Source organism: Phoenix dactylifera, chromosome 3 (assembly GCF_051530095.1).
Source record: "Phoenix dactylifera cultivar Ajwa chromosome 3, Ajwa_hap1_PhDact_Kaust_v1.1, whole genome shotgun sequence".
In the NCBI taxonomy this organism is placed as follows: Eukaryota; Viridiplantae; Streptophyta; class Magnoliopsida; order Arecales; family Arecaceae; genus Phoenix; species Phoenix dactylifera.
Genome location: NC_143192.1, coordinates 811,375 through 833,696, shown reverse-complemented (window position 1 = coordinate 833,696; position 22,322 = coordinate 811,375). Strand labels below are relative to the sequence as shown.

At 37.6% G+C, this 22,322-nt stretch overlaps 2 protein-coding genes and 1 long non-coding RNA gene across 3 annotated transcripts; all 3 read left to right on the top strand.

Moving 5' to 3' along the window:
* Positions 1-371: 371 nt before the first annotated feature.
* LOC113461444 (LRR receptor-like serine/threonine-protein kinase FEI 1) lies at positions 372-9,675 on the top strand. Its single transcript, XM_088717273.2, has 4 exons — positions 372-594; positions 5,331-5,464; positions 5,629-5,799; positions 9,326-9,675. The coding sequence occupies exons 1-4, from the start codon at positions 393-395 to the stop codon at positions 9,650-9,652; spliced, it is 834 nt and encodes a 277-aa protein (XP_088573399.2). The 5' UTR covers positions 372-392; the 3' UTR covers positions 9,653-9,675.
* On the top strand, positions 1,258-2,951 carry LOC148714181 (uncharacterized). The gene is made up of 3 exons (XR_015976867.2): positions 1,258-1,380; positions 1,823-1,928; positions 2,818-2,951. It is a non-coding gene; the product is annotated as an uncharacterized LOC148714181 (long non-coding RNA).
* A 2,120-nt stretch (positions 9,676-11,795) lies between the features above and the next one.
* On the top strand, positions 11,796-21,979 carry LOC148714180 (uncharacterized). The gene is made up of 2 exons (XM_088717339.2): positions 11,796-12,040; positions 21,540-21,979. The coding sequence occupies exons 1-2, from the start codon at positions 11,918-11,920 to the stop codon at positions 21,624-21,626; spliced, it is 210 nt and encodes a 69-aa protein (XP_088573465.1). The 5' UTR covers positions 11,796-11,917; the 3' UTR covers positions 21,627-21,979.
* The last annotated feature ends 343 nt before the right edge of the window (positions 21,980-22,322 follow it).

Sequence of the window (22,322 nt, the reverse complement as noted above, 5' to 3'; positions counted from 1 at the left end):
AATTTGTGCTTTTTTCTTAAAAGAAAAATCCTTATATAAAAAATTCTTTAATGTATGGTGGCATAGGCATGCTACTTCAAAATTTTCAGCCCTAAGTCCTTTGATAGCCACTGAAACTTGTTCTGTTGAATGTCTTTTTTATTTACAGATTTGACTGGTAAAACCTTGCCAGACTCTCCTGTGTCCTCTGTTGTTTAGACTGTGTTTGTCATGTATTATTTTTGTCATTTGATCATATATAGCAAGCTCGGTTAGAAGTTCTGTCATTGTGGTACTATATTCTTGGACGTGTTTATGTGTTATACTAGGTATATTAATGGTGTGGAATCTGCTTTGCTGATTGGGCAAAAAGATTTGAACAATTGGAATGGGATGCGCGTCTTAATATTATTATGGGAGCTGCAAAAGGCCTTGCATACTTGCATCATGATTGTTCACCTAGAATCATACATCGTGACATTAAATCAAGCAACATATTACTAGATGGAAATTTGGAGGCTCATGTGTCTGATTTTGGACTCGCAAAACTATTGGAGGATGAAGAATCTCATATCACTACAATAGTTGTTGGAACATTTGGTTATCTTGCTCCAGGTATGGGAAAACTATGCATCCAATAAAATCAAATTGATTTCAGAAAATATAGATGTAACTTGCAACTATTCTCTTGGAAACTCTAGGGCCTAAATATTGAAATACTTGCTTTAATCTCTTGGAAGCTTTAGAATTTAATTGCTCAACTACTTGCTTTACTCTGTTTGTGAGCTCATATGATTACATGCTTGCAATTAAATTTTTTTCTAGGGGCATCATCGCAACGATGATTTTCTGTACCAGTTAAGTAGTTTTTCATGCAGCACTCTCTCACCTTCCTTGTTTTCTCTTCCTCCAACACAACTAAAACACACCTATTTGATGTTTGGTTTATTATGTTGCTAGTTGGAAGAAGAAAACAAAGAGGAATTGACAAAACATCGTACATCTTGGACTGTTCAAGCCTTCATACACCTTCGGATACAGCTCACCTATCAATGGGACCCATAAAAACCAAGCCATTATGTAAGGGCCCACATTTCATTGGGCTTTGGGCACCAACCCAACCCATGAGAAAGGGGGAGGGAGACTCCCGATCGGGTCTTCTCCCTTCCCTGTTTCAAACTATCCCTTCTCCCCAAATCTACCGAAAGGAAAGGAAAAAAAAAAGAAAAAAAAAGAAGAAGAGGGAAATGGGGATCAATCTTACCTAAATGGATAAAAGACCCTTTTTCCCCTCTTCCTAGGGCATCAACCGAGAGCCCCTCAAAAAAAAAATAAAGGGGATCCATGAGAAGCTTGGGTGGTTTGCCATCGGGCTTGCCGGAGAAGCTCGCCGGAGGCAAGGTGAGTACCCTCTCCTCCTTCTCCTTCATCTTTGGGCCATTTCTTCTTTGGGAATATGACCAGTAAGCCGCCGGATTGAGGAGAACCAAGCCTCCTCTCGGTGACTTGGTGCCTTCTTCCGTTCAGCCGGCCGTCGCCGGGCATGGCACACCGCCGGCACCGCCACGGGCTGACGACCATGGTGCGTCGCCAGCCGTTGGCCGCCTGCTGCCGAGCACCTTCCCCCTTTCCGTTGGGAAGAATGAAGAAGGGAGAGAGAGAGGGAGGGAGGGAGATCCACTCGGTTCTCTCTCTTCTTTCTTTGCCCTTCTCTTCTCCCTCTAGTTTCTCTCTCTAGTTGGGGCTCTCTCTCTCTAAACTTCGATCTAGGAAGATTATTGTTTTGAGAGTTCTGGATTGTCATATAGTTTGGATAAGTTTTAATGATGATTTGATTCTGTAGGGAAACAATCTATTGGACCAGAGGACGCTGAGCGGAGTCCTGCGCATTCCGGTTTATAGATCGCCATGAGGGCGGGTAATTAGTATGTCTGAGTTTTCAATAAAGGGTAAAGATCCTTGTACGCCAACCCTGCATGATTTTTTATACTTAGATATGTATGATATGCTATGATCCAGACAAATTAAAAATAATTTTATATTAAATTATATTTTGATCGTATTGGCTTGTGGTTGATATTATGATCATATTCGCTTGTGGTTGGTATCATGATGGATGCATGCATGCGCAATCCTACACCTACATGATGGACTGATGGATGTGGTGCTCTAAACTAACCATGCGATATTGGTTGCCCCGTCTGGAAAGGTGACCGTGGTTAGTTTAAAGCCGAAAATAAATAAAAAAAAATTGATGTGTGGATGTAAACTGGATTGTATGAAAAAGGGACTTTGGGTTTATCTTGTTATTATGGCAGGTCCCGTCACAAGCTAAAAATGTGGTACTTTGGTAGGCCCCCTCACAGGCTAGAAATGTGGAACTATAATGTGCAGGCCCCGCCACAGGCTGAAAATGTGATACTTTGGCAGGCCCCATCACAGGCTAGAAATGTGGAACTATAATGTGCAGGCCCTGCCACAGGCTAAAAATGTGATAATTTGGTTGCCCCACCACAGGCTGAAAAATGTGACCGAGATTTGACCCAAAGTCAAAAAGATAATTAATCTGGATCAAGTTGAAGAAAAGGCATTGAAACTATAATACAGGTTTATGAGCTATCATATGCTATATCATTCTTGTATGGCTGGACTTTTATTGATGTTTGATGTACATACTTAAATCTATTATTTGAGCTTTGATAGCCGGTTTATGATTCATGATATGTGCTTCAACTTGTCGTAGTTTTCAGATTTATATTATTATTGTGTTGGTGTGGATGTGTAGGGATTCTTACTGAGCTGTGAAGCTCATCCCCTTTTCTTCTTTCTTTTTATCAGAGTTGCAGGATGCTTAGATTTGGATGGGATGGGCGCAGAGTGCAAGTATCAGAGTCATTAGCTAGTTAGTTTGTTTATCCTTCTTTGATGTCGATGAACATTTGAAGATCTTGTAATTGAATTAATTTGTTTATTTGGACATGTCGGACTTGTTTATTTGAATTACTAAATTAATTATGGATTTATTGGAATTTTTGTTAATCATAGGCCTTGCATGATCTTTAGGGCACTGCTCTAGGGCTCATGCGGCCGGTCGCGTACCGGACCCGGGTGCTGGGTTCAGGGCGTGACACATTAAGAGGGGCCCTAGAGTTAAATGCTACAATAACTAATGTTGGGTTGTGACCTTCACTTCCTTTTGTGCTCTTCTTGCATCAACCAATCCTGTACATGGGAATATTTGAGTTAACAGGTGGAAGACTTGGCTGGTCTTGACTGATAAGCCTCACGAATGACTAAAGAACTCTACTCAAAGCACACCATTCTTGAAAATCATCATGTACCACTCGTTTATTTAATAGGACTGTGTTCTCCTGCTTAACAAAATAAATCATCCTTGTTACTTATATTGGTATGGAGGGTGAGCCTAGGTGCAACCGGTAAGTTTGCTTCGGTGAAAATTTTTTGTAATCCTTTTCATTGTGTGTGCATTGAGTATGCATGTTTATACATTAACCATTATAATTTGAAATCATGGGTAATGTTATCAAAATTATGTAATAAATAATTTTATATCTTTGAGCCAAATAACATTGTTGTGCTTTTATGGATATTATATTTCCAAAATAATATTAAGATGTCTAGTTATTAGAAAGCGGGCGTTGGCACAGTGGTAAGGTTTCTCTATTGCGACCTAACGTCATGGGTATGGAACACTTAACTAGAAGGCTGCGTGCATTTGATCTACCCCACATCTTGCAATAGTGGGAGCCTCGTGCGATAGACACCATTTTTTCATTAATATTTGTATGGATTTCTCTTGTTCGTCGGCATATGTCATGCAAAATTAGGTTCCGTGTACTGGAATTTTGATTTAGTTTGCTATGATCCATCCCATTTTACTTGAAGCAAATTTTATTTATAATGATTCCTTGGATCACTACCATGCAACCTTCGGGACCAGCACTGCAGAAACGTGTGCTTGACACATGGCCTCCTGATTCAACAAAATATGGCCTCTTATATTTGACATCAAACCATCAAAGCAATTTTTTTGGTCTACCTGTGGTTAAGTTTCAGCCAAAATGATCAAGAGTAACATGAATGTTATGCATACCCATTAGATTGGTATTTACCTCCCAAGATTTGAACATGGAACACTCTCCATTTGGATCAGTAATTGTTAACAAAAAATTGAATTAAATAATTATCTAATATTTTTATTGGTTTCTTAAACATTTTATAATACTTGAAAGTTTCAAGCCACCATATAGTGAACACCACGACAATAAATCCAAATATTTCAGACAATATAATATCCTCTAAATTATGTTATACATGATCCCTTTTATTTTTCTTATTTTGGCATTTTTACCTATTTTTTGGCCAAATCTCCGAAACTCAAGCGGGAACCCACTGAAATTGCTCTAACTGAAACTTCGCAGGCTCTGCCACAACTGGAACTAAAGCCAAGTTTTCAAACCTTGTTTCATGCTCAGCACCCATGTTAGTATATATATGCTACTTTTTTCTGTAATTATTAAGCAATTGATTAGTCTTATGTTGATGCATTTTGTATGTATGTTAGTCATAATTGCATTCACATGTTATATCAGATGCTATTTCTTGATAGTTGATTTTAATTTCCTTCATTTCCATATTAGGTCTTCAAACTAAATTATGATATAATTTATCTTTCATTGTCTAGATATAGTGTTCCGTATGCTCTTATCCTAAGTATTGCAATGCAAATGCTGATAACTTGATTTATGGTGCTTCACCTTTCAAATGTCATTAGTTCCCAAGTATTGCAACGCATGTCATCACTTACGCTTCTCCTCCCTCTTCTCTTAGCACAAAAGCTTTTCATATAATACAATTCTAGTTATAAAATACATACATTTGTTGCACCACTGATCCTCAGTCCCCGTGTTTCCAGGTAGGTAGCCTAATGAATTTAGTTTGTAGGGATGCAGTTCTTTCGAAATGCTACTTTCTTTTATTTATAATGATTTTCATAATTCAAATTGTGAATTTTAAAATCATTTTGTTCCTCACAGGCATATGCATATCCAGTAGAGTAGATGAGCTCTCTTTGAAATCGCAAGCTATTATGGACTTTTTGCTTTCTATAATGTCAGGGACAGAATGCAGTTAATAGACCTAATGTGTATGTACCAGGGTTCTTAGGCATAGACCTAATATGTATGTACCTGGGTTCTTAGGCAAAAATCACAGCTATATTTGTATATAGACATGGAAAGTTGTGTTTCCAGTAATCATCTTTGCTCGAATGGTGTGAAAATGGAATATATTTTATCTTATGCCTTGTCTAATTGTGGTCAAATTTACAGAGTACATGCAAAGTGGTAGGGCAACAGAAAAAACAGATGTATACAGCTTTGGAGTCTTGGTGCTGGAAGTTTTGAGTGGGAAACGACCCACTGATTCATCATTCATTGAGAAAGACTTGAATATTCTAGGATGGGTAATTCTCTGATTACTTATTCTTTCTGCATGCAAGTTTAAGGGGAGATAATTTCTTAAATATCTGATTTGATTTTCTCATACTGTCATATTTTTTTCTCTTTCTTTCTTTCTTCTTCTTCTTCTTTTATGAGGTGTCTTTCTTTGTTTCTATTTCTGCTGCAGTTGAATTTCTTGGTCCTTGAGGACCGTCAAAGAGAAATAATTGATCCACACTGCGATGGCGTGCAAATTGAAAGCCTGGATGCTTTGCTCTCTGTTGCCATTCAGTGTGTTTCCTCAGCTCCAGAAGAGCGGCCTACAATGCACAGAGTGGTGCAATTATTGGAGTCAGAGGTTATGACACCGTGTCTGAGTGACTTTTATGACTCTAACTCAGATTAATTGCATTTCATTTAGTTGTCAACTGCTGGTTCATATGATGAAGATACATTTCAAGGAATACATAAAATGTTTTGGACACATTTATTTTCATTCATTTATTCTTCTCCGTACATTCTATAAATGTGTTTCCATCTGTGAACTGTTTAGCCTCGTCTCTTCTTCTCAATGGTAGAAGTGAGAAGTTTTATCTTTCTATCTCAGCATATTTCTGATTCAGTACCTTGGAATGTTATTTAGTCTGTTGGTCGTGAGCGGTTGAAATCTCTCTCTCTCTCTCTCTGCCTGCGAGCCTGTGCGTGTTGATATAATGCTGAATTCTAGTGAGGCCTTAAGTTTGAGTTTGGAATTTTCCAAGGCATTTCGCTGTGTATCCAAAAAATGGCCGCGGGTGATTTCGAGGGATAGAGGCAGAGGAGAAATAGATGAAGTGGTAAGTTTGAGAAATGCAACAACTCACGGAGTGTTAGTGGCAGCTTCTCCTTCCTTGACCAAAGGGTGTACCCTGAGTGGTGGGCCGCGTGGGCAACCACCCAGTTGGCCCTCCCATTGGCTTTTTTGAATACATGCTTGGCCTGGAAGGTCCTCCCATCTCTCATCATCATCCCCATGTCACGGATCAAGGGGTGGTATGTGCCGTCACCCCTCGACACCCTCTGAATCCATCCGATAATCATGGCCAAGTCGTCCTCCAGAATGATCGAACTAACCTGCAGCACCACCCGCACATGACGCAGACCCGCCCAGGCAGCTCGCAGCTCTGCGTCCAGAACCGACGTGTCAAATAACTGGCAACCACCTGCTGCCACCACCCTAGAGTGTGGGTCCCATATGACAACGCCTGCACCGCCCTGCGTACCGTCATCCAGCACCGATCCGTCGAAATTGACCTTGAGGAAACTCGAAAGTGAGGGCTCCCAAGTGAAAAATACCGTCTGAGGAGCTGCCGGAGTAGAAGGGAAACCCGAGGTGTCTCGAGTTATCAAAGGTCTATCTGAAGAAAGGATGGGCCTGATCTCCGTGGCCTGTGCTCGAGCAAAATATCAGATGGTTCTTGCGTGTCAAAAATTTACCGAAAAAGATGCTTGGTTTTTCAAAGAAATTTTGTTCGGAAGAATCATATTATCAATTATATTTTTAGTACATACCTAAAAAATATGCTTTATGTTCTATCATTCTCCTTAGTAACTGCAGAAGTCATTATCTCTCTAGACTAACCGTTCTTCTCACTAGTTTTCATTTTAAAATGTTTTGAAGTTTGAAGTACTTTTTAACCCACCAAGTCCATGTCCCCCTACCTTTCCTCTGATACCGATTTCATGCATTCAGTTTATATTTACTATTTTTATATTTAATATATTTAATTATTTATAATCATTGTTTTTATTTTATTTATTTATTATGATTATTATTACTTCCTAATCTTCATTGCAACTTCCAAAATGGCAGTATATCTGAAACATAGTATACACCCCCGCGCCCCCCCTCCCCAGCGCAAAAAAAAAGTAGTTTGAAATTGTGTTTTTTAAAGAGTCTCTGGCTTGATTTGGCTTGTGGCCTGGGTTTCGACTGATGCTGGGTTGGGTGAGTAGGGATCTAGATATTCTTTCGGCACAAAGTTGGACTTAGAGTACCTTCCAATCTCAAAAATAAATAAGTAAATAGAAATAATAATGATCACTCTTGGAAAATATGTATATTCTTGTCTATGCTCGGCTGATTTTAATCTTTTTTATCATTTTCATCACTCGCTAGATTTCAGAATCATCTTGATTGAGGCTAAAAAATGTTTAGGTAATCCTCTAATCTATCTAAATCATGGTTGACTCTGACTACAAGGGAAAATCAAAAATATGCAAATAAGTGCATGCAATTGATTATTGTTCCTATAATAATAGATGGTTGCAAGATTATATTGTGGCATGACAACAAGTCTAAATGGTTAAGGCAACAAGATGTTGGCCGTTTAGGTTCCTTATTCCTTGCGGTCTTCTTGGCCCAGCTTTTCCTCCCATACTTAGGCTCTACCCCCTCTCCCCGAATTTTTCTCTCATCCACAAGCTCTATCCTCCCTTCCCAATGTTTCCTCACATTCACAAGCTCCATCCTCCCTTCGTGGTTCATGCGTGTCCACTATTCATGTCATTGCCTCTATTGTATATAACACAGCGGTCGTGAATGGCATGAAAGCAAGTTGGTTGCTTATAGGTCATCCGCAAGATAGTGCAAAAGAAAAGGTATTGTGTACTAAATTTTCTATACCAAGTTTCTAAGAAGAATGAATGAATGAATGAATATATGCTTTTAACTCCTTTTTCATTCATTCATTCATCCATCTATCCTTTCTTTCTCTTTTTCTTTCCTTACCTCTTCTCTCTCTCTCTCTCTCTCTTGTATTATATTACAATAGAGGCACTGCCATTTGTCTTCAAATGCCAAACCTCATTTCAGAATACGTACTATAGGGATGGTGACAACCATCGGTCCAATTCTATTGGAAAGATATAGTTTGTTATTTTATATTTCATCTAACACATACAATCAAGGGAATTTTGCAAAAAAAATCTACTTCACTTTTGATTTTCCAAAATCAAGATTTTTTCTTAATAAGAAACGCTTTATTTTTGCATACATTGTTTTATGACTACTTAAAAGCTATTTATATATGTGCATCAATGTGTATTTATTTGAAGCTCATTATTCATTATACAGATATATCAATATCTGTAAGTCATGTGTTCAACCAACATTATTTAAAGCATATTTGATGTCTATATTATGTTGTAGTTTTTAGTCTGACAATAGATAGACTAATAGTATATCAATGAGCAGAAAGTAAAGTAAAATATATTATCTGTGTGGAATTCCTCCTATCAATCTTTAGAAATGATTATGTTCCTATTATGAGAAACAACAAGGCTTATATTCTGTAAACACAATTGTAGTACAAGCTATGTACCACTTGGTGTTGAAGATTACAAATGGGTCTTGCATGCATTTCATGATCAGCCAACAAGAAATAACATAGAAAATTATGTAAAAAATATCTTCCTCTTTCTCTTTTTACTAAATATACTTACAATCATGATCCATATCTTGCTCGTTCTAATAGAAAATGGAAAATTTTTTACCACTAATGATCGTAGATGATGTTGTAAATATTACATATTATCACAACTTTCTATGAATGTTATACTAATCATGCCTCGGTACTTGAGTTTCTATTTTGCTAATTAAAGATTTTCCTTGGAAAAGTTTCGAAAAAAAGGGTCTTAAGATCAAAGCAAGTTGTATCCGTGACCATAATGATCAAAGTCATTCCACCTATTTTAAAATTCCCTCATCTCCAATCATTCTTACAAAGGCCACTAATCCAAGAGGACTACATTGTTCAACTTTTTTATTTTAATGAATGAGATTTCTTATAATCCTTTTTTTCTTCCTGCTCATAAGCTAAGATGCGTAAATGACATTTTCTCAGATGGCTGCAGTCCGTGCATGGTTATTGATGGCATTACTCGCAAGCATTTGCTTGGTGAAAGAAAATAATGCAGAAGATATTGGTTACGGCACTATTGGAAAAGGTGGTGGTGATGTTCATTGTGGAGTTGGACATAAGGGGAATTGTCGTCCTCATGAAGCAGCGCCTTACCATAGACCTTGCGAGAAAAAGGATGGGTGTAGAGGAGATACACCGAACACGGAAAAGATAGTTGAACATGATGGAAATTTGCCGAAGCCCAAAGCAGGGAAGAGAATTAAAGATGCTGAACAGTTGCTTCACTCACTTGGGCCAACTCCCATGTGAGTTTGTCAAAGCATGCAAGAGAAGGAGATAAAATCTCTTTCCTTGTTAAAACAAGAGAAGAAGATCGATGAATTCTCGCACTTTGTCGAGTTATGTTATATCTATTTGTTGCGTGATGTGTGTGGTACGTGTTGCTGGGTCATTTTGTTTACATTCTCTAAGCTGCCTTCTAGGGAAGATGATGGCCCTACTGAATTTCTTAAGCTTAATTAGCCAAATTTCCTCACATTATGGAGGAACTTGGTTTGTGTCATGTTAACAAAGTGTTTCCTTTTTATCAATTATGTAATACTACCTTGATCCACAATAAAGTACTGCTTCCTCGCAGAGGCAGCTTATTTCTTTATCTGTATCTCACATTAATCCATGTTTTAAAACCACCAGCAAATTATGCAGGAAATTAATGGGGGGGCATGACCTTTGATATTTTTTGTTCTTTTGCTTTCTTTTTAATTGATTATGTAGTCACAACAAATATAACCCAGCGCTTGAAAAGATGGGAGCAAGTGGGAGCACACAAATATAAGGCTATCAAACAGTTAATTAATGCTTTAGTTCCTTGTGTTAATGCGAGCTTGATTAGGAAGGCTCCTCTCTACTGAAGGCATGCATGCAAAAGAAACTGATCTACTTGTCCCTCGTTGACTTCCATGAATTTGAATTTCCAACTGGAAACTTGTTGACAAAATCTATGCTACTTTTGATGCATCATTGACGGGATGAGGCTTGGGTGAATACACTGCCATCCCTCGTGTAAACTGCATTCAGCTACTCTTATGTCAACTCTAGAACGAGGTTAAAGAAAAACTCAAATTTACGGGTCATAACTAAGATATTAGGGTCGAAATTAGATCATATACGGATCGAATACTAGTATATCCATATCCATATTTATTTTGTTTTATGAATACAGATATGGATGCTAGTAGAATGCAAAAATTCATATCTATATTTGTTTTAAACGGATATGAATACAAATTGGATACCAAAAATATGTATATAAATATGGATAAAAGTCGGATCATTAAACTTCATGACCATAGAATCAAAGATATTACTAAGTAAATGATAAGTCAAGTTAATAATATATTAATGTGGTCATTTATTTGTTTAAAAAAAAGTTTAAAAGTATTATATAAAATTAAATAGAGTTACAAATGGAATCGGATATTCGGATATCCATATCTCTATTCGGATATTGGTTGGATGCTTAAATTTTTATCCAATTTTCTTTGAATAGTTTCAGATATGAAAATAAATTTTAATAGTTATTGCACATATTATTTATATTAAAAGTTCTGATCTTGAATGCATATATGTGATGAGTTATGAGTGCACGTATTTCTAAACAGAAAGAAGTTTGTTCATTGGGCCAAAGGTGAAGGCATTTGAAAATTTGAGAGGCATTTCTAGAAAAATAATAGTTTCCAATTCCATGGTATGTAATTATTTACGAGTAATAGATTTTTAAGATAGTGTTAAAATTTGAAAAAAAATATAATTGATTTATTATTTTGATTCTTTTATTTGTTGATAGTCATTATGAGACTTGAATAAAGTCAATACTTATGCATATGATGATCTTTGTAAAATATTAGACAATCTTCGAAGCTTATCACAATGTATCTCTCTGCTGTACGGTAAATTCAATTTGAGTTCACACGATGGATTATAACTTCTCATGGAGGTATCAAAAAGTTCACAGCTAACTTCTTCCATCTCATGCTCAGCAACGGCCATCCCAAAAAAATTTCTATAAAAAAACAATTTTGAACTCCTTCAACTTTTTATTTTAATAATTTATCCTCGGAGCTTACTTATACATTTTTAATTTTCATCTTTTCTAACTCTAAAAGCTTAAATGGTTTAGTGAGTTGGATAGTCAAGTTGGAAATTTAAAATTATTCAAATTTTAAATAAATTAGATTGAGTTGGATCTGAATTCAGAAAATTTAGATCTAGCTTTGAAAATAGAACGTGTCCAATTTGATGGCTCTGTAGGTAGTTTAAATTGAGTCAGATCGAGTTGGATCGGATGAGTTAATCCGACCCATCTGCGTTCTAGGACGAGCGATATCCATGTTCTACCAGAAAAACAGAAGTGTGACCCGCTTTCCGAAAAGAGGAGTGTGTATATAATAAAATGGAAACCACGGGAAAACGCCGTTGTTTGGTCAAAGGTTCCGGTGTGATATCCCAGGGAGAGGAATATAGGAGGGAGAGAAGAGGACGAGGAAAGGGTGAGGCAGGGTTCCGAAGGCAAAGATGACGCGGGGGAAGCAGAAGATCGAGGCGCAGAGGAAGAATGCGGAGAGGAATCAGAAGTCCAAGGGCTCCCAGCTCGAGGCCAGGGCCGTCGGCCTCAAAGTTGGCTGCCCCATCTGCAAGGTATCTAGCTCTATATCCATCCAAACCCTAGCTCTGAATTCGCCCCCATGGGAATTAATCCTCGTTCGGAAACTTAAATTGTGAGTAACCATTACGTTAGATCCATGATTCAGCGAAAATAGCACATCAAAATCGAATCTTAATGTGTTTTTATGTAATATGTCAGTTCTAACTTTAGAAATCCATGCCCTGGGTTATGATATCCCATTAGATGAAATCCATGGTTCAGTAGAAAAAGCGAGCGAGCCAAGATCGAATCTTGATGCGTTTTATTGTCCCCAACCCTATCCCTCTAAACCCTAGCTCTGAATTCGTGTCCATGGGAATTTAGTCCTCGTTCAAAAACTGAAATTGATGATTATCCATTAGATTACATTTTTTGAATGAGCAGAAATAGAAGAGCATCGAGATAAAATCTTTTTGTGATTATATGATGGATCTCTTCATGCGGAAATACCTGTTTGTTTACATGATAGGCATGTAACCTTTTCTTTAATTAGACACTTCATGGTGGCGCACTGGGAAAATCTATAATTCAGCAAACACAGCATATCTAAATCGAACCATTTTCTGGTTTGTATTGTGCATCTGTTCTAGCTTTATGGTTCATGTGCCTGTTCTGATTTTTTTTTTTTTTTACTTTTACTATCACAATTTCTTGTTTCTGTTTTTCTGATTGTAAGGGAGGCAAAAGCTACCCATTTCATTGAGTATCATGATTTTTTTGTTTTTTGGGTTTTCCTAATAGATCGTGTAATGATGATGGATCAGTGTTCGTGTTGTATGGTCTTTTGAAAAAGGGAGGGAAAAAGAGGAAGAAGATGATCAGTTGGATGAATCATTGGTTGCCTAAAGTTTCATCATTTGATTGAGAGATTACCTGCATTCCCGTTAAAACTGTCAATTTATGAATACCTATGGGACTGGATTCTCTACAGTTTTTTTCTTCACTGTTTGATGATCGGTCCTTGAAAATCCTATGTAAGTGTAGCATGACATCATTGGCCTTAAAACAACCAAGAAAAGATGAACTATTGCATCATTTCCCGTGCTTAGAATTTGAACCTGTTCCCATCCCCTTGTTTTTTATTTTTTTGGGAAGATCCTTTGTTGGTGGCGTTAGTGTTGACTATTAAGGGATTTTACATGTTCTTTGGTGCTTGTAATGATATTTGAATGATAATTACCTGCAATGCAGTCATCTACATTATTTAACGGCAGTTGGCATGCCATAGATCTCATGTTGATTGGTAGAACATTCATATCTACCGAGGACCGTCAGTAGTGGTCATCACTTTTATGTTTGAACATGTTCACTTGCAATATTGGAAAGCTGATGCCCAGGTGTGTGATACTTAGGAAAGTCGTTTTTGCATGTTTGGTTAACCATGGGAAAGTGGCATAGGAGGCACACTTTCTAGAGTGATTTATGTTTGGTTGAGCATTTGCTTTTCTAAAAAAGTGGTATAAAATATTTGTTATGCCCTTAGAATTAGATACAATATTCTTACTTACAATATTTGGAACACCAATATCAGTAGTATCAACAGAATGTTGAGAGTTGTGACATGGATGTCTCTACTGGAGCTTCACTGCCTAACTTGGTTTGCAAACTAGGAATGCTTGAATTAGGAGATAGATCATTGTCAATAGCTTCATAACCATCCCTTCTCATAACATCATGCGAATTATTTTTGAAATAATCATTGGCAACAAAGCATTTTAAGTTTGAAGCAGAGTTAGTCATGTAAGGTGGCTGCACACATTCCAAACTATTTGAAGAGACCAAGTTTGATCCATTTTAGTATGATGTCTTAAGGGTATTTTTGGAAAAAAATTATCACAATTTCCAGCCTGTGTGAAAGTGGCTTTCCCATGTCCATGTGGTTTTTTTTAATAAAATATGGAAAAGTTATTCTCATGGAAAAGCTACTTTCCTATCTTGCTTCTTTGAAATCTCCAACCAAACATGAGCAAATTTTTTTTTTTTGCTGCTGACCACACTTCCTCCCTCCTTTTCCCATGAGCCAAACGAGTCCTATGATATAAAAATTAGGTTAGACCCGAGTTTGGGAATGATATAATTCATCAGAATTATCGGGTCTGTGGGCCGATTCAAGTCTATGAAGGCCCATATTCACCTACAAGATAGGACTAGATATTTATTGCTGTTGGTTCTGGGTTTGGTTGCCAATGAGCAATGATATTTGGTGAGCTAAATTCCACTTCATGTAGTTAAAATAATTTATCATAACACTTCCAAATATAATTAATAAAATTAATAAGAAATATGAATGCTATAGGAGTAAATGTATAAATGATATATTGGGTAAATTATCCGTATAGAATAGGACCATGTTGGGCTGAGTGCATAAAAATAAACCACGTGCACAAGGATTAAGGATCTTGTTTATCCTACTTCATCGTGGTAGACTGTACTGGGTTAGAGAGAAATCATGTCTTGTAGTGCATTTGAGATCTAGCGTCTCTCCTGAGCAAACCATTATGTCCTAGATCTTAGGGTGGATTGGCACTCAATGACACCAACTTTTTAATATATATATATATATATATATAGAGGATTGATAACCTACTCTCTGTTATGGTAGGTTATCAATCTACCCATTTTTCATTAGACAAAAAATACCCTTACTTTTTATAACTTTTAAGGGTACTTTATGTCTTTTTACAATCTCACATGTACTCACCCTCTTAACCCCTCCAATTAATGCTCTCTCCCTCTCTCTCTCTCTCTCTCATACATATACATATACATACACATACATACATACACACACACATACATACATACACATACATACATACATACACATACATACACACATACATACACACACACATACATACATACATAGATATACATACATACATATACATACATACATACATACATATACATACATGCATACGTATGTATGTACATACATGCGTACACACACACACACACCGGAGAGAGAGAGAGGGAGAGAGCATTAATTGGGGGTTGAGAGGGTGAGTTAATGTGAGATTGTAAAAAGACATAAAGCACCCTTAAAAGTTACAAAAAATAAGGGTATTTTTTATCCAATGAAAAATGGGTAGATTGATAACCTACCATAACAGAGAGTAGGTTATCAATCCCCATATATATATATATATATATATATATATATATATATATATATATATATATATATATATATATATATATATATATATTCTCTTTGTTCTTTTTTTAATTATTGTTCCGGTCCATCTTGGTATCATCTCAATCAAGGTCCGCCGTACCGGTCCGGATCGGCGTACCGGTGGCCGGCCGGACCGGTACGGTACCGGTCCGGACCACTTTCTTTCCCATCAAAAAAAAAAAAAAAACCACAGCGAGGCGCTGTGGTTCCCCCCCTCCCAAAAAAAACACCGTACCGGTGCGAACCGGCCGGTTCGCACCGGTACGAGGCCGGTACCAAGCGGTACCGGCCGGTACGGTCTCCGTACCGGCCGGTTCACAGAAGAAAACCGGAAATACCGGTACCGTACCGGCCGGTTCACAGAAGAAAACCGGAAATACCGGTTTTCATCTGTGTCCGGTACCGGTCAGGGACCGGACCGGTACGTACCGGCCGGTACGGACCGGTACGTACCGGCCGGTACGGACCGGTACGTACCGGCCGGTACGGACCGGTACGTACCGGCCGGTACGGACCGGTACGGCATTCCTTGATCTCAATATTGTATTGACCTCATCCAAGACCACGATGGACCACTGTACCGGGAGTGAAACCATTGCATACACATGTTGCATGATTAAGTTGGGTATAATTTCATTGGAACCAAGCTAGACCAAAAAGTTCTATTGGTTTATCTTTGGACTCTTGCCTGGCATGTAGGCCTATGAATCTGAATTAGGTCAGGGTCGATGGGGTTTTAGTGACGGCCTTTGACCTAAATTTTGACTATGCCAACTACCTTTTATAATGTTTGTTGTCTACGAGGTCCGTTGTACTAGTATCGAAACTTGTACAAGTTGGTAGGAGGTATGCTATGGTATTGGTTTGGTATGGTATTAATACTTGGTACACCTTGATGTATCTGTCGGTTGAGTGATATGGAATTTTGATTATTTTTTTTTCTTTTCTCATTTTTTTTTGAATTTTGTAGTTAAGATTTTTTGTTGGTTTGTTGTCGAATATGTCATTTTAATCTTGTTTCTTTGTCTTTTATCATGAAATAGAATTGGGATCTATCCAACCAATGTATTTTTAAGTAAAAACACATACCATACAACAAATTGAATCGATTTTAATGTATTTAAAGTATAAAATACATACTGATGTTTAAAATCTGGTGGAATGTCAATATGACTAGGAGACGTTGGGATCGTAATAGTTTTCTGGAGGAGTGTCAAACTAATACTCCAAGAGATCTATGTTGCGATAAGCCTCCATGATCTTTTTGTAGTCCATTGGATAACTGCTCTGGGAGGAGTCATGCAACTCTGAAACTAAGCTGGCCATCCAAAGATGTCTATAACAAATTTCAATCCGAAAGATGGTTGAGGTTGTGAAGTATAGTAGTTGCTTGAGTACGATGTCTCAAGTATACGGGTCATAGGTTGTCGGTATGGAATAGGGTTCGATATGCTGCTGGAATCAGATACATCTAGGGATTCATGTGCAATGTTATCTACTGCAGTGGCATCACCTTTCAAACAATCATGAGGAGCCTGTCTCTTGTATGCAATGGTGTCCTCGTGGGTTTTATCAGGTCGTGCACCGTGGTCTCTATCTTGTGTGGCATAAGTAAATTGGGACTCATCGGTGAATCGACGACTATCTTGGGGTTGAGTCATAAACTATGATGCCCTGTGCCTCACTATCTTCCCGATCGCCAGATGAATTGTCATTGCTAGTATCACATGATGATCTAGTCTCTAAATTAGAGTGAATGGATTCCTCGAGAATTTCCTAAGAAGACGCAACCACCTTTTCTTTGATTTTCTTGCTGGTCTAAACAGTTACCTTGTAGCCTTGACTCTGTTGGGAGGATCGAGTGGACCATCTACCTTGACTAGACAGGTATCGTGATGATCTCTCCTCAGCATCTCTTGATCGAACTGCTATGAGGATGTCTCCAACATGGAGCCATGCGACGATCGATTGTCCCTTGCCTCATGTGGATGATCAGCTAGAACTGAGTTCAGAATATGTCATTTTGCCCATCCTAGCCTCTCTAACTATGAAACTAGCTGGTCGAGAAGGCAATCTTGCCTTATCCAGCTTTGGCTTCTATTGCTGGCCCTCAAGCTACCTAATCATCGGATCCTCTTCATCATGCATGAGGTCGTTATGAAGTGGATTGTTGTACTTCAACTTGACTTTCTCTTCATACGCTAGATCATTCAACCTCTTCTACATGAGATAGTTCCTCTGTTTACTGTGGATGAGGGTGAAGGTAGACCAGTTGCGCTCACGGACACTAAAGGAGGTTGTTTATGAGAGGTTCCAGATTGTCAACCATCTTAGTTTCTCGAATGACAGGTCAAAATGGAACCTCCATTTAGCTATAAAAGCATTCAAGAAAACTATATGTTGGACACTACTAAATACTAATTGTATAACATCCAAATAATAGTTGTTGTTCGTATCTTAAAATACATGGACTCATTCTCTGTTTGCTTGCTACAGCTGCCAAGCTGTCGAAGCTGGTTGATCCCTTCCTAAACATTTTTGTCTGTGGAAGAGATACATCATACATGCTATATGACATCAATCATTTACATGAGTTGACAAAATTGACAAAGTTAACTCACCTTTTTTAAACATAGAGCAGTGACCCTCTGATCAGGCTCGATCTTATAAATAATATTGTGTAGAACAACCAAAAGTTCCTCATCTATACCTATCCTAAGGACAATTTATTGGACTCTCAGGTTCAGATAGTAGGCTATCAATATAGTTTACTATTGATTTGGTATAACAGCTGTACCCAGAACACAACGGTATATAATGAACGGGTACATGAGTGAAATTATCTGCTAAATGCAATTCCTTATTGATCTGATAATATTACCTCTGGTTAATTAATCCTACCTCTGGTCAATGATGGCATTATACTCCTGCACATGCCTTGGATCGGCCTATCTGATTTGGGCCTTGGTAGCCATTATCATATGGTAGAGGAAGTCCATCTGTCAGTATCTCTTGTTATCCATTGCGCTTAGCACTCCATAATGGCTTGATAACCTTCACAATCTTATTAGCCTGCTGCCAAAACTGTTGGCTCGTTACCAAGCCCGCCATATGACTTCTCTCAATTTTGGCTTGGGCGTATATGCTCTCTTGCCACTTGTCATCGACGAACGTTTGATGTAGGCCTGCTTTATTCTCAATAAGGATATTGAGTGCAATCTAGTTTGTTACAAACCGTGTGACTACTAATCTCAAGATGTCATCTTTTGTGTACTTCATCATCAAAGTAAATATCCATATGCGGTTGTAGATGAACTGTGTGATGGATTGGGCTGACTCCATGACTTGCTTCACTTTGTGAATCTTCCCGATGTCTATCGACATGAGATCAATGCAATGTGCAGCACATGGGGTTTAGAATATATGCGGCTGCCTGTCCATCAAGATCTCCCTGCCAGCTTTGTATTGTGGATCATTTTCAGTGACTATCTGCATGACATTATGCTCTCCTACCTGATCAGTCACTTTCTTTATCAATCTGAGGATGTAGTGAACGTTATGCACCTAACATAGACACTATGCATATTTCTTTTCTCAGAGTATTATTATTTAATTATTTTTTAAAAAATAGTGAATTTTTACTGTAATGTAAAAAATTAGTTTTCTACTTCAAAAAGTACTTTTGAATTATCCCTACATAATACTATTTTTCATAATACTTTTATTATTTAGATATTTTTTTATATTTTATTTTAAAATATTTTTTTAATATAAAATATTTATAAAATTAATTGGACTTTGAATCTGTGTAGCACTCTATTAAGAATGCTACATATATTTTTTTTCAACCCACGAGAATACACAAAACCCTACTTATTTTTCAAATATTTATTCAAATTTGTGCATGTACATGATCATGCCTAAACTTAAATAAATTGATCTCAAACTTTGATGGAATATCATGCATACCCCTAATCATGCTGCTGAATTTACAGAAATTTTTTGACAATTATTTTATTTTTTATTTTTTAATTTAAAAATGTATTTTTAATTTATAATTTTATAGACTTAATGAAAAATCATGATTTTGGTGGGATTGTGTAGGTCATCCATATCATGAGATCATGTCAAAATTGAAAAATTTAGCATGATCCTCATTTTTTCATTTTATTGCCATTGTTTGGTCTCTAAACAAAAAGAAAAAAGCTTAAAATGAGAAGGGGGAGAGGCATTTTACCTAAGTTGAACTTCAATTCGGCATGAAATTGTCCGGTGCTTTTGTTGGAATTTTCTGGATTTAAAAAATATGTGCGAGAGGTTGAGAAGGCACGGGAAGCATTCTTAGTGCCTTTCTCTCAATTATTGAAGGTGGGGGGGGGGGGCATGGAGCCCAAACCTACACTGTACCAGTGCGAACCGAGTTTCCTTGATTTTTCAAACCAAGGGGCAAAACCATTCTGGTTCGCCCTCAGTACGGTTCGGAATGCCTCGAACCGGACAGTGTGGGACAGTATGGTGAACTTTGGTTGTCTACTTATGTTGAATTAGGACTTTCAAGAAAAGCATTGACATCCGTGAAAAGATGTTTTGGCTATGTATGTGCTTGACCTCAAGAGGTAGCTGCATCATGTTTAATAGCCAATTCTTGAGGAACTTGATGTTGTTCAGAAGGACAAGAGAGATAAATACTAGAAGAATTGCAGTGTTGAGTTGCGAAAAGGTCTCTGTGCCCCTTTTTGTTACCCACCATGAAGACATTATTGTTAAGCATTATTGCTACCCTAGGGTTTTGGACCTATTGATTCGTTCCTAGGCTATTCTATAGGAAAATATTAGTTGGTGACTACTCAAGAGAGTTGTTTGGGTTCCTCTGATGTCCAAGTTAGAGTTTGCTGCGGATATTCTCATAGATGAGTTTGGGAGAATTCTTGTTAGTCGATACATCTCTTTCCATAGGTATTAAGTAGCCAGGCAAAGAGCTAATGCAGCCGCAGCAGTTCTCTTCAAATGATCTGCTAGGGAAGGAAAGAAATTGAGCCTAAATAGAGTACTTTTCCAAACTCACATAATGTATGAACATCAGAATATCAAATGGTTGAAATTTTCATCTTCAAAAAAGCAAAGGTGACTTGCGGACATTTTTGGAGATCGTACTAACTTGTGACTATACTTATATTATCTGTAATCTATGAATCAGTTCCTTTATGCATCAAGTTTACATCATGTTGCATGATGCATCAGCATTATCTATTTATTTTTAGGCAGCAATCATAATGCGCATATTTAGGAACATGGTACCTCTCAAGGAATTGATTTAACCCATGAATACATTTTGACCATGTCGATCTAGTGATTTTATTCTTCTGCCTTAGTAGCCAGGTTGCATCGTAGTCACCATTTCCAGTGCTTATTAGTTACTTTTTAGTTTATAGATCATTTTTATGGATGGTGTCATGAACTTCCCTTTAAGCTGGTTTTGAATAAGTAGTGTGTTATACTATCTCTTTTAATACATAGGATGCTAGCTAATTTTCTGTTGGTACTAAAAGTTTAATTGCTTTTCTTAGTTTTGGGCCAGGTCCATCCACAAGTTGGTTCCTTGATGTAAAATTGTTCAAGCCCAACTCACTTGAATGCAAACTAAGTGGGTAAAACATTACTAATTTACCATTCCCATGAATATCTTGGCCATTTGGTGGGGGACACCATGAAAATCAAATACATAGAATTTAACCTATGAGATACAATTAAGTGATTTTTGTTTAAATTTTATTATTTCTTGGGTTGGGAACATGCACCTGTTTTATATACCTATTTGGTTGTACCTTTTAGCATAGACATTATTTAAATACTTAGCGATATCACCCACCTTTTTGAAAGAAAAGGAATCCTAGGGATGACTGAGAATTCTATTGAGATATCCATCGTATCCATATTTTAAGAAGTTTCTATATCCAGCAATGGTAAAAAAAAGGTTCTTGCTATATAGCTAAAGCAATCATCTCATACAACATAAGGTCAACTTATGTGTATATGTATTTGTGCATCCTTTCATTTGTACATTAATTATTATAACTCGGTCAAAAAAATCTCAAGACTCTTAATATGTTTGATAAGAGCTGACGCATCTGAGATACATCCTATACTTTCTGGCATTGGCAGATAACATGTTACTAGACAGACGAGTTGCAGTTCTCCTCATAAATGGATATAGATGCAGTGCTCCCTCCCTTCTACTGCCTTACCTTCTTTTTGCCCTTTATGTTCCTCTTTAAATTTTTCATGTGCCTAAACTCAAGTGGTATTTCCAGGTGCAACTGGCAAACCATAAGCAGCTTGTGGACCATTATGCATCAAAGCACCCCAAGGAGAAGCCTCCTAGTGAGTCAGGTGGTTAGTCATCAGGAAGTGCAACAAATTCTAGTGTGCATGCTGAACCGAGCTGTATGAACTTGAAACGTAGTTCACTTTGATGGCCTGCCCCTTCCCTTTGCTTTTTCTTCTTTCGGCTCTGGAGAAGAAACCAACACTGTTGATATTGGATCCGGGAATAACTTTGCCTTGCGAATGCAGTTGTCTTTGCACTGCTCCCAATGCTCGTGTCATATTCAGAAAAATCATCAGCTGCTACAAGCCCAGTATGTGTTAATATATACGGTGTTAACGAAAATTATGTAACGTGTTGTCTTTGCTTGAGCTCCCACTGGAACAGTCATATATTCTATCGCTTTGCTCCTGTTGATTTGTGGTACTTGGCTTTGTGTTGTGGGTCCGCAGGATAAGAAAATCACTCGAGAAAGATGGAACATACCCATCACCAACTTACAGTAACAGCATTTAACAGCTTATCTACTGCTTTTCAGAACCTGACATACCATTCTCCAACCAAAGTTGATTGCCTCTTTCTACTGATGTGTTAGCTGGTGACTGGCTTGTGCCGGAGCCATATTCTTTTTATGTCAGTATATCGGAACTCGGTGGGACCTTTGAAGGTACAATTTTTATTTACACCAATTTCATGCGAAATCAAAACTGACAATGTTCTATACCTCCCGAAGTAGTTTACTGGTTCATTATAATATCGAGTTACGATC

What these genes read in the sequence shown, in the direction of transcription:
- LOC113461444 (XM_088717273.2), top strand. Translation starts at nt 393, where the DNA reads ATGGGAGCTGCAAAAGGCCTTGCATACTTGCATCATGATTGTTCACCT. An exon ending in ATTTGGTTATCTTGCTCCAG is followed by an intron (nt 595 to 5,330) that starts GTATGGGAAAAC and finishes TCAAATTTACAG; the next exon opens with AGTACATGCAAAGTGGTAGG. An exon ending in TGCAATTATTGGAGTCAGAG is followed by an intron (nt 5,800 to 9,325) that starts GTTATGACACCG and finishes ACATTTTCTCAG; the next exon opens with ATGGCTGCAGTCCGTGCATG.
- LOC148714180 (XM_088717339.2), top strand. Translation starts at nt 11,918, where the DNA reads ATGACGCGGGGGAAGCAGAAGATCGAGGCGCAGAGGAAGAATGCGGAG. An exon ending in TTGGCTGCCCCATCTGCAAG is followed by an intron (nt 12,041 to 21,539) that starts GTATCTAGCTCT and finishes TGGTATTTCCAG; the next exon opens with GTGCAACTGGCAAACCATAA.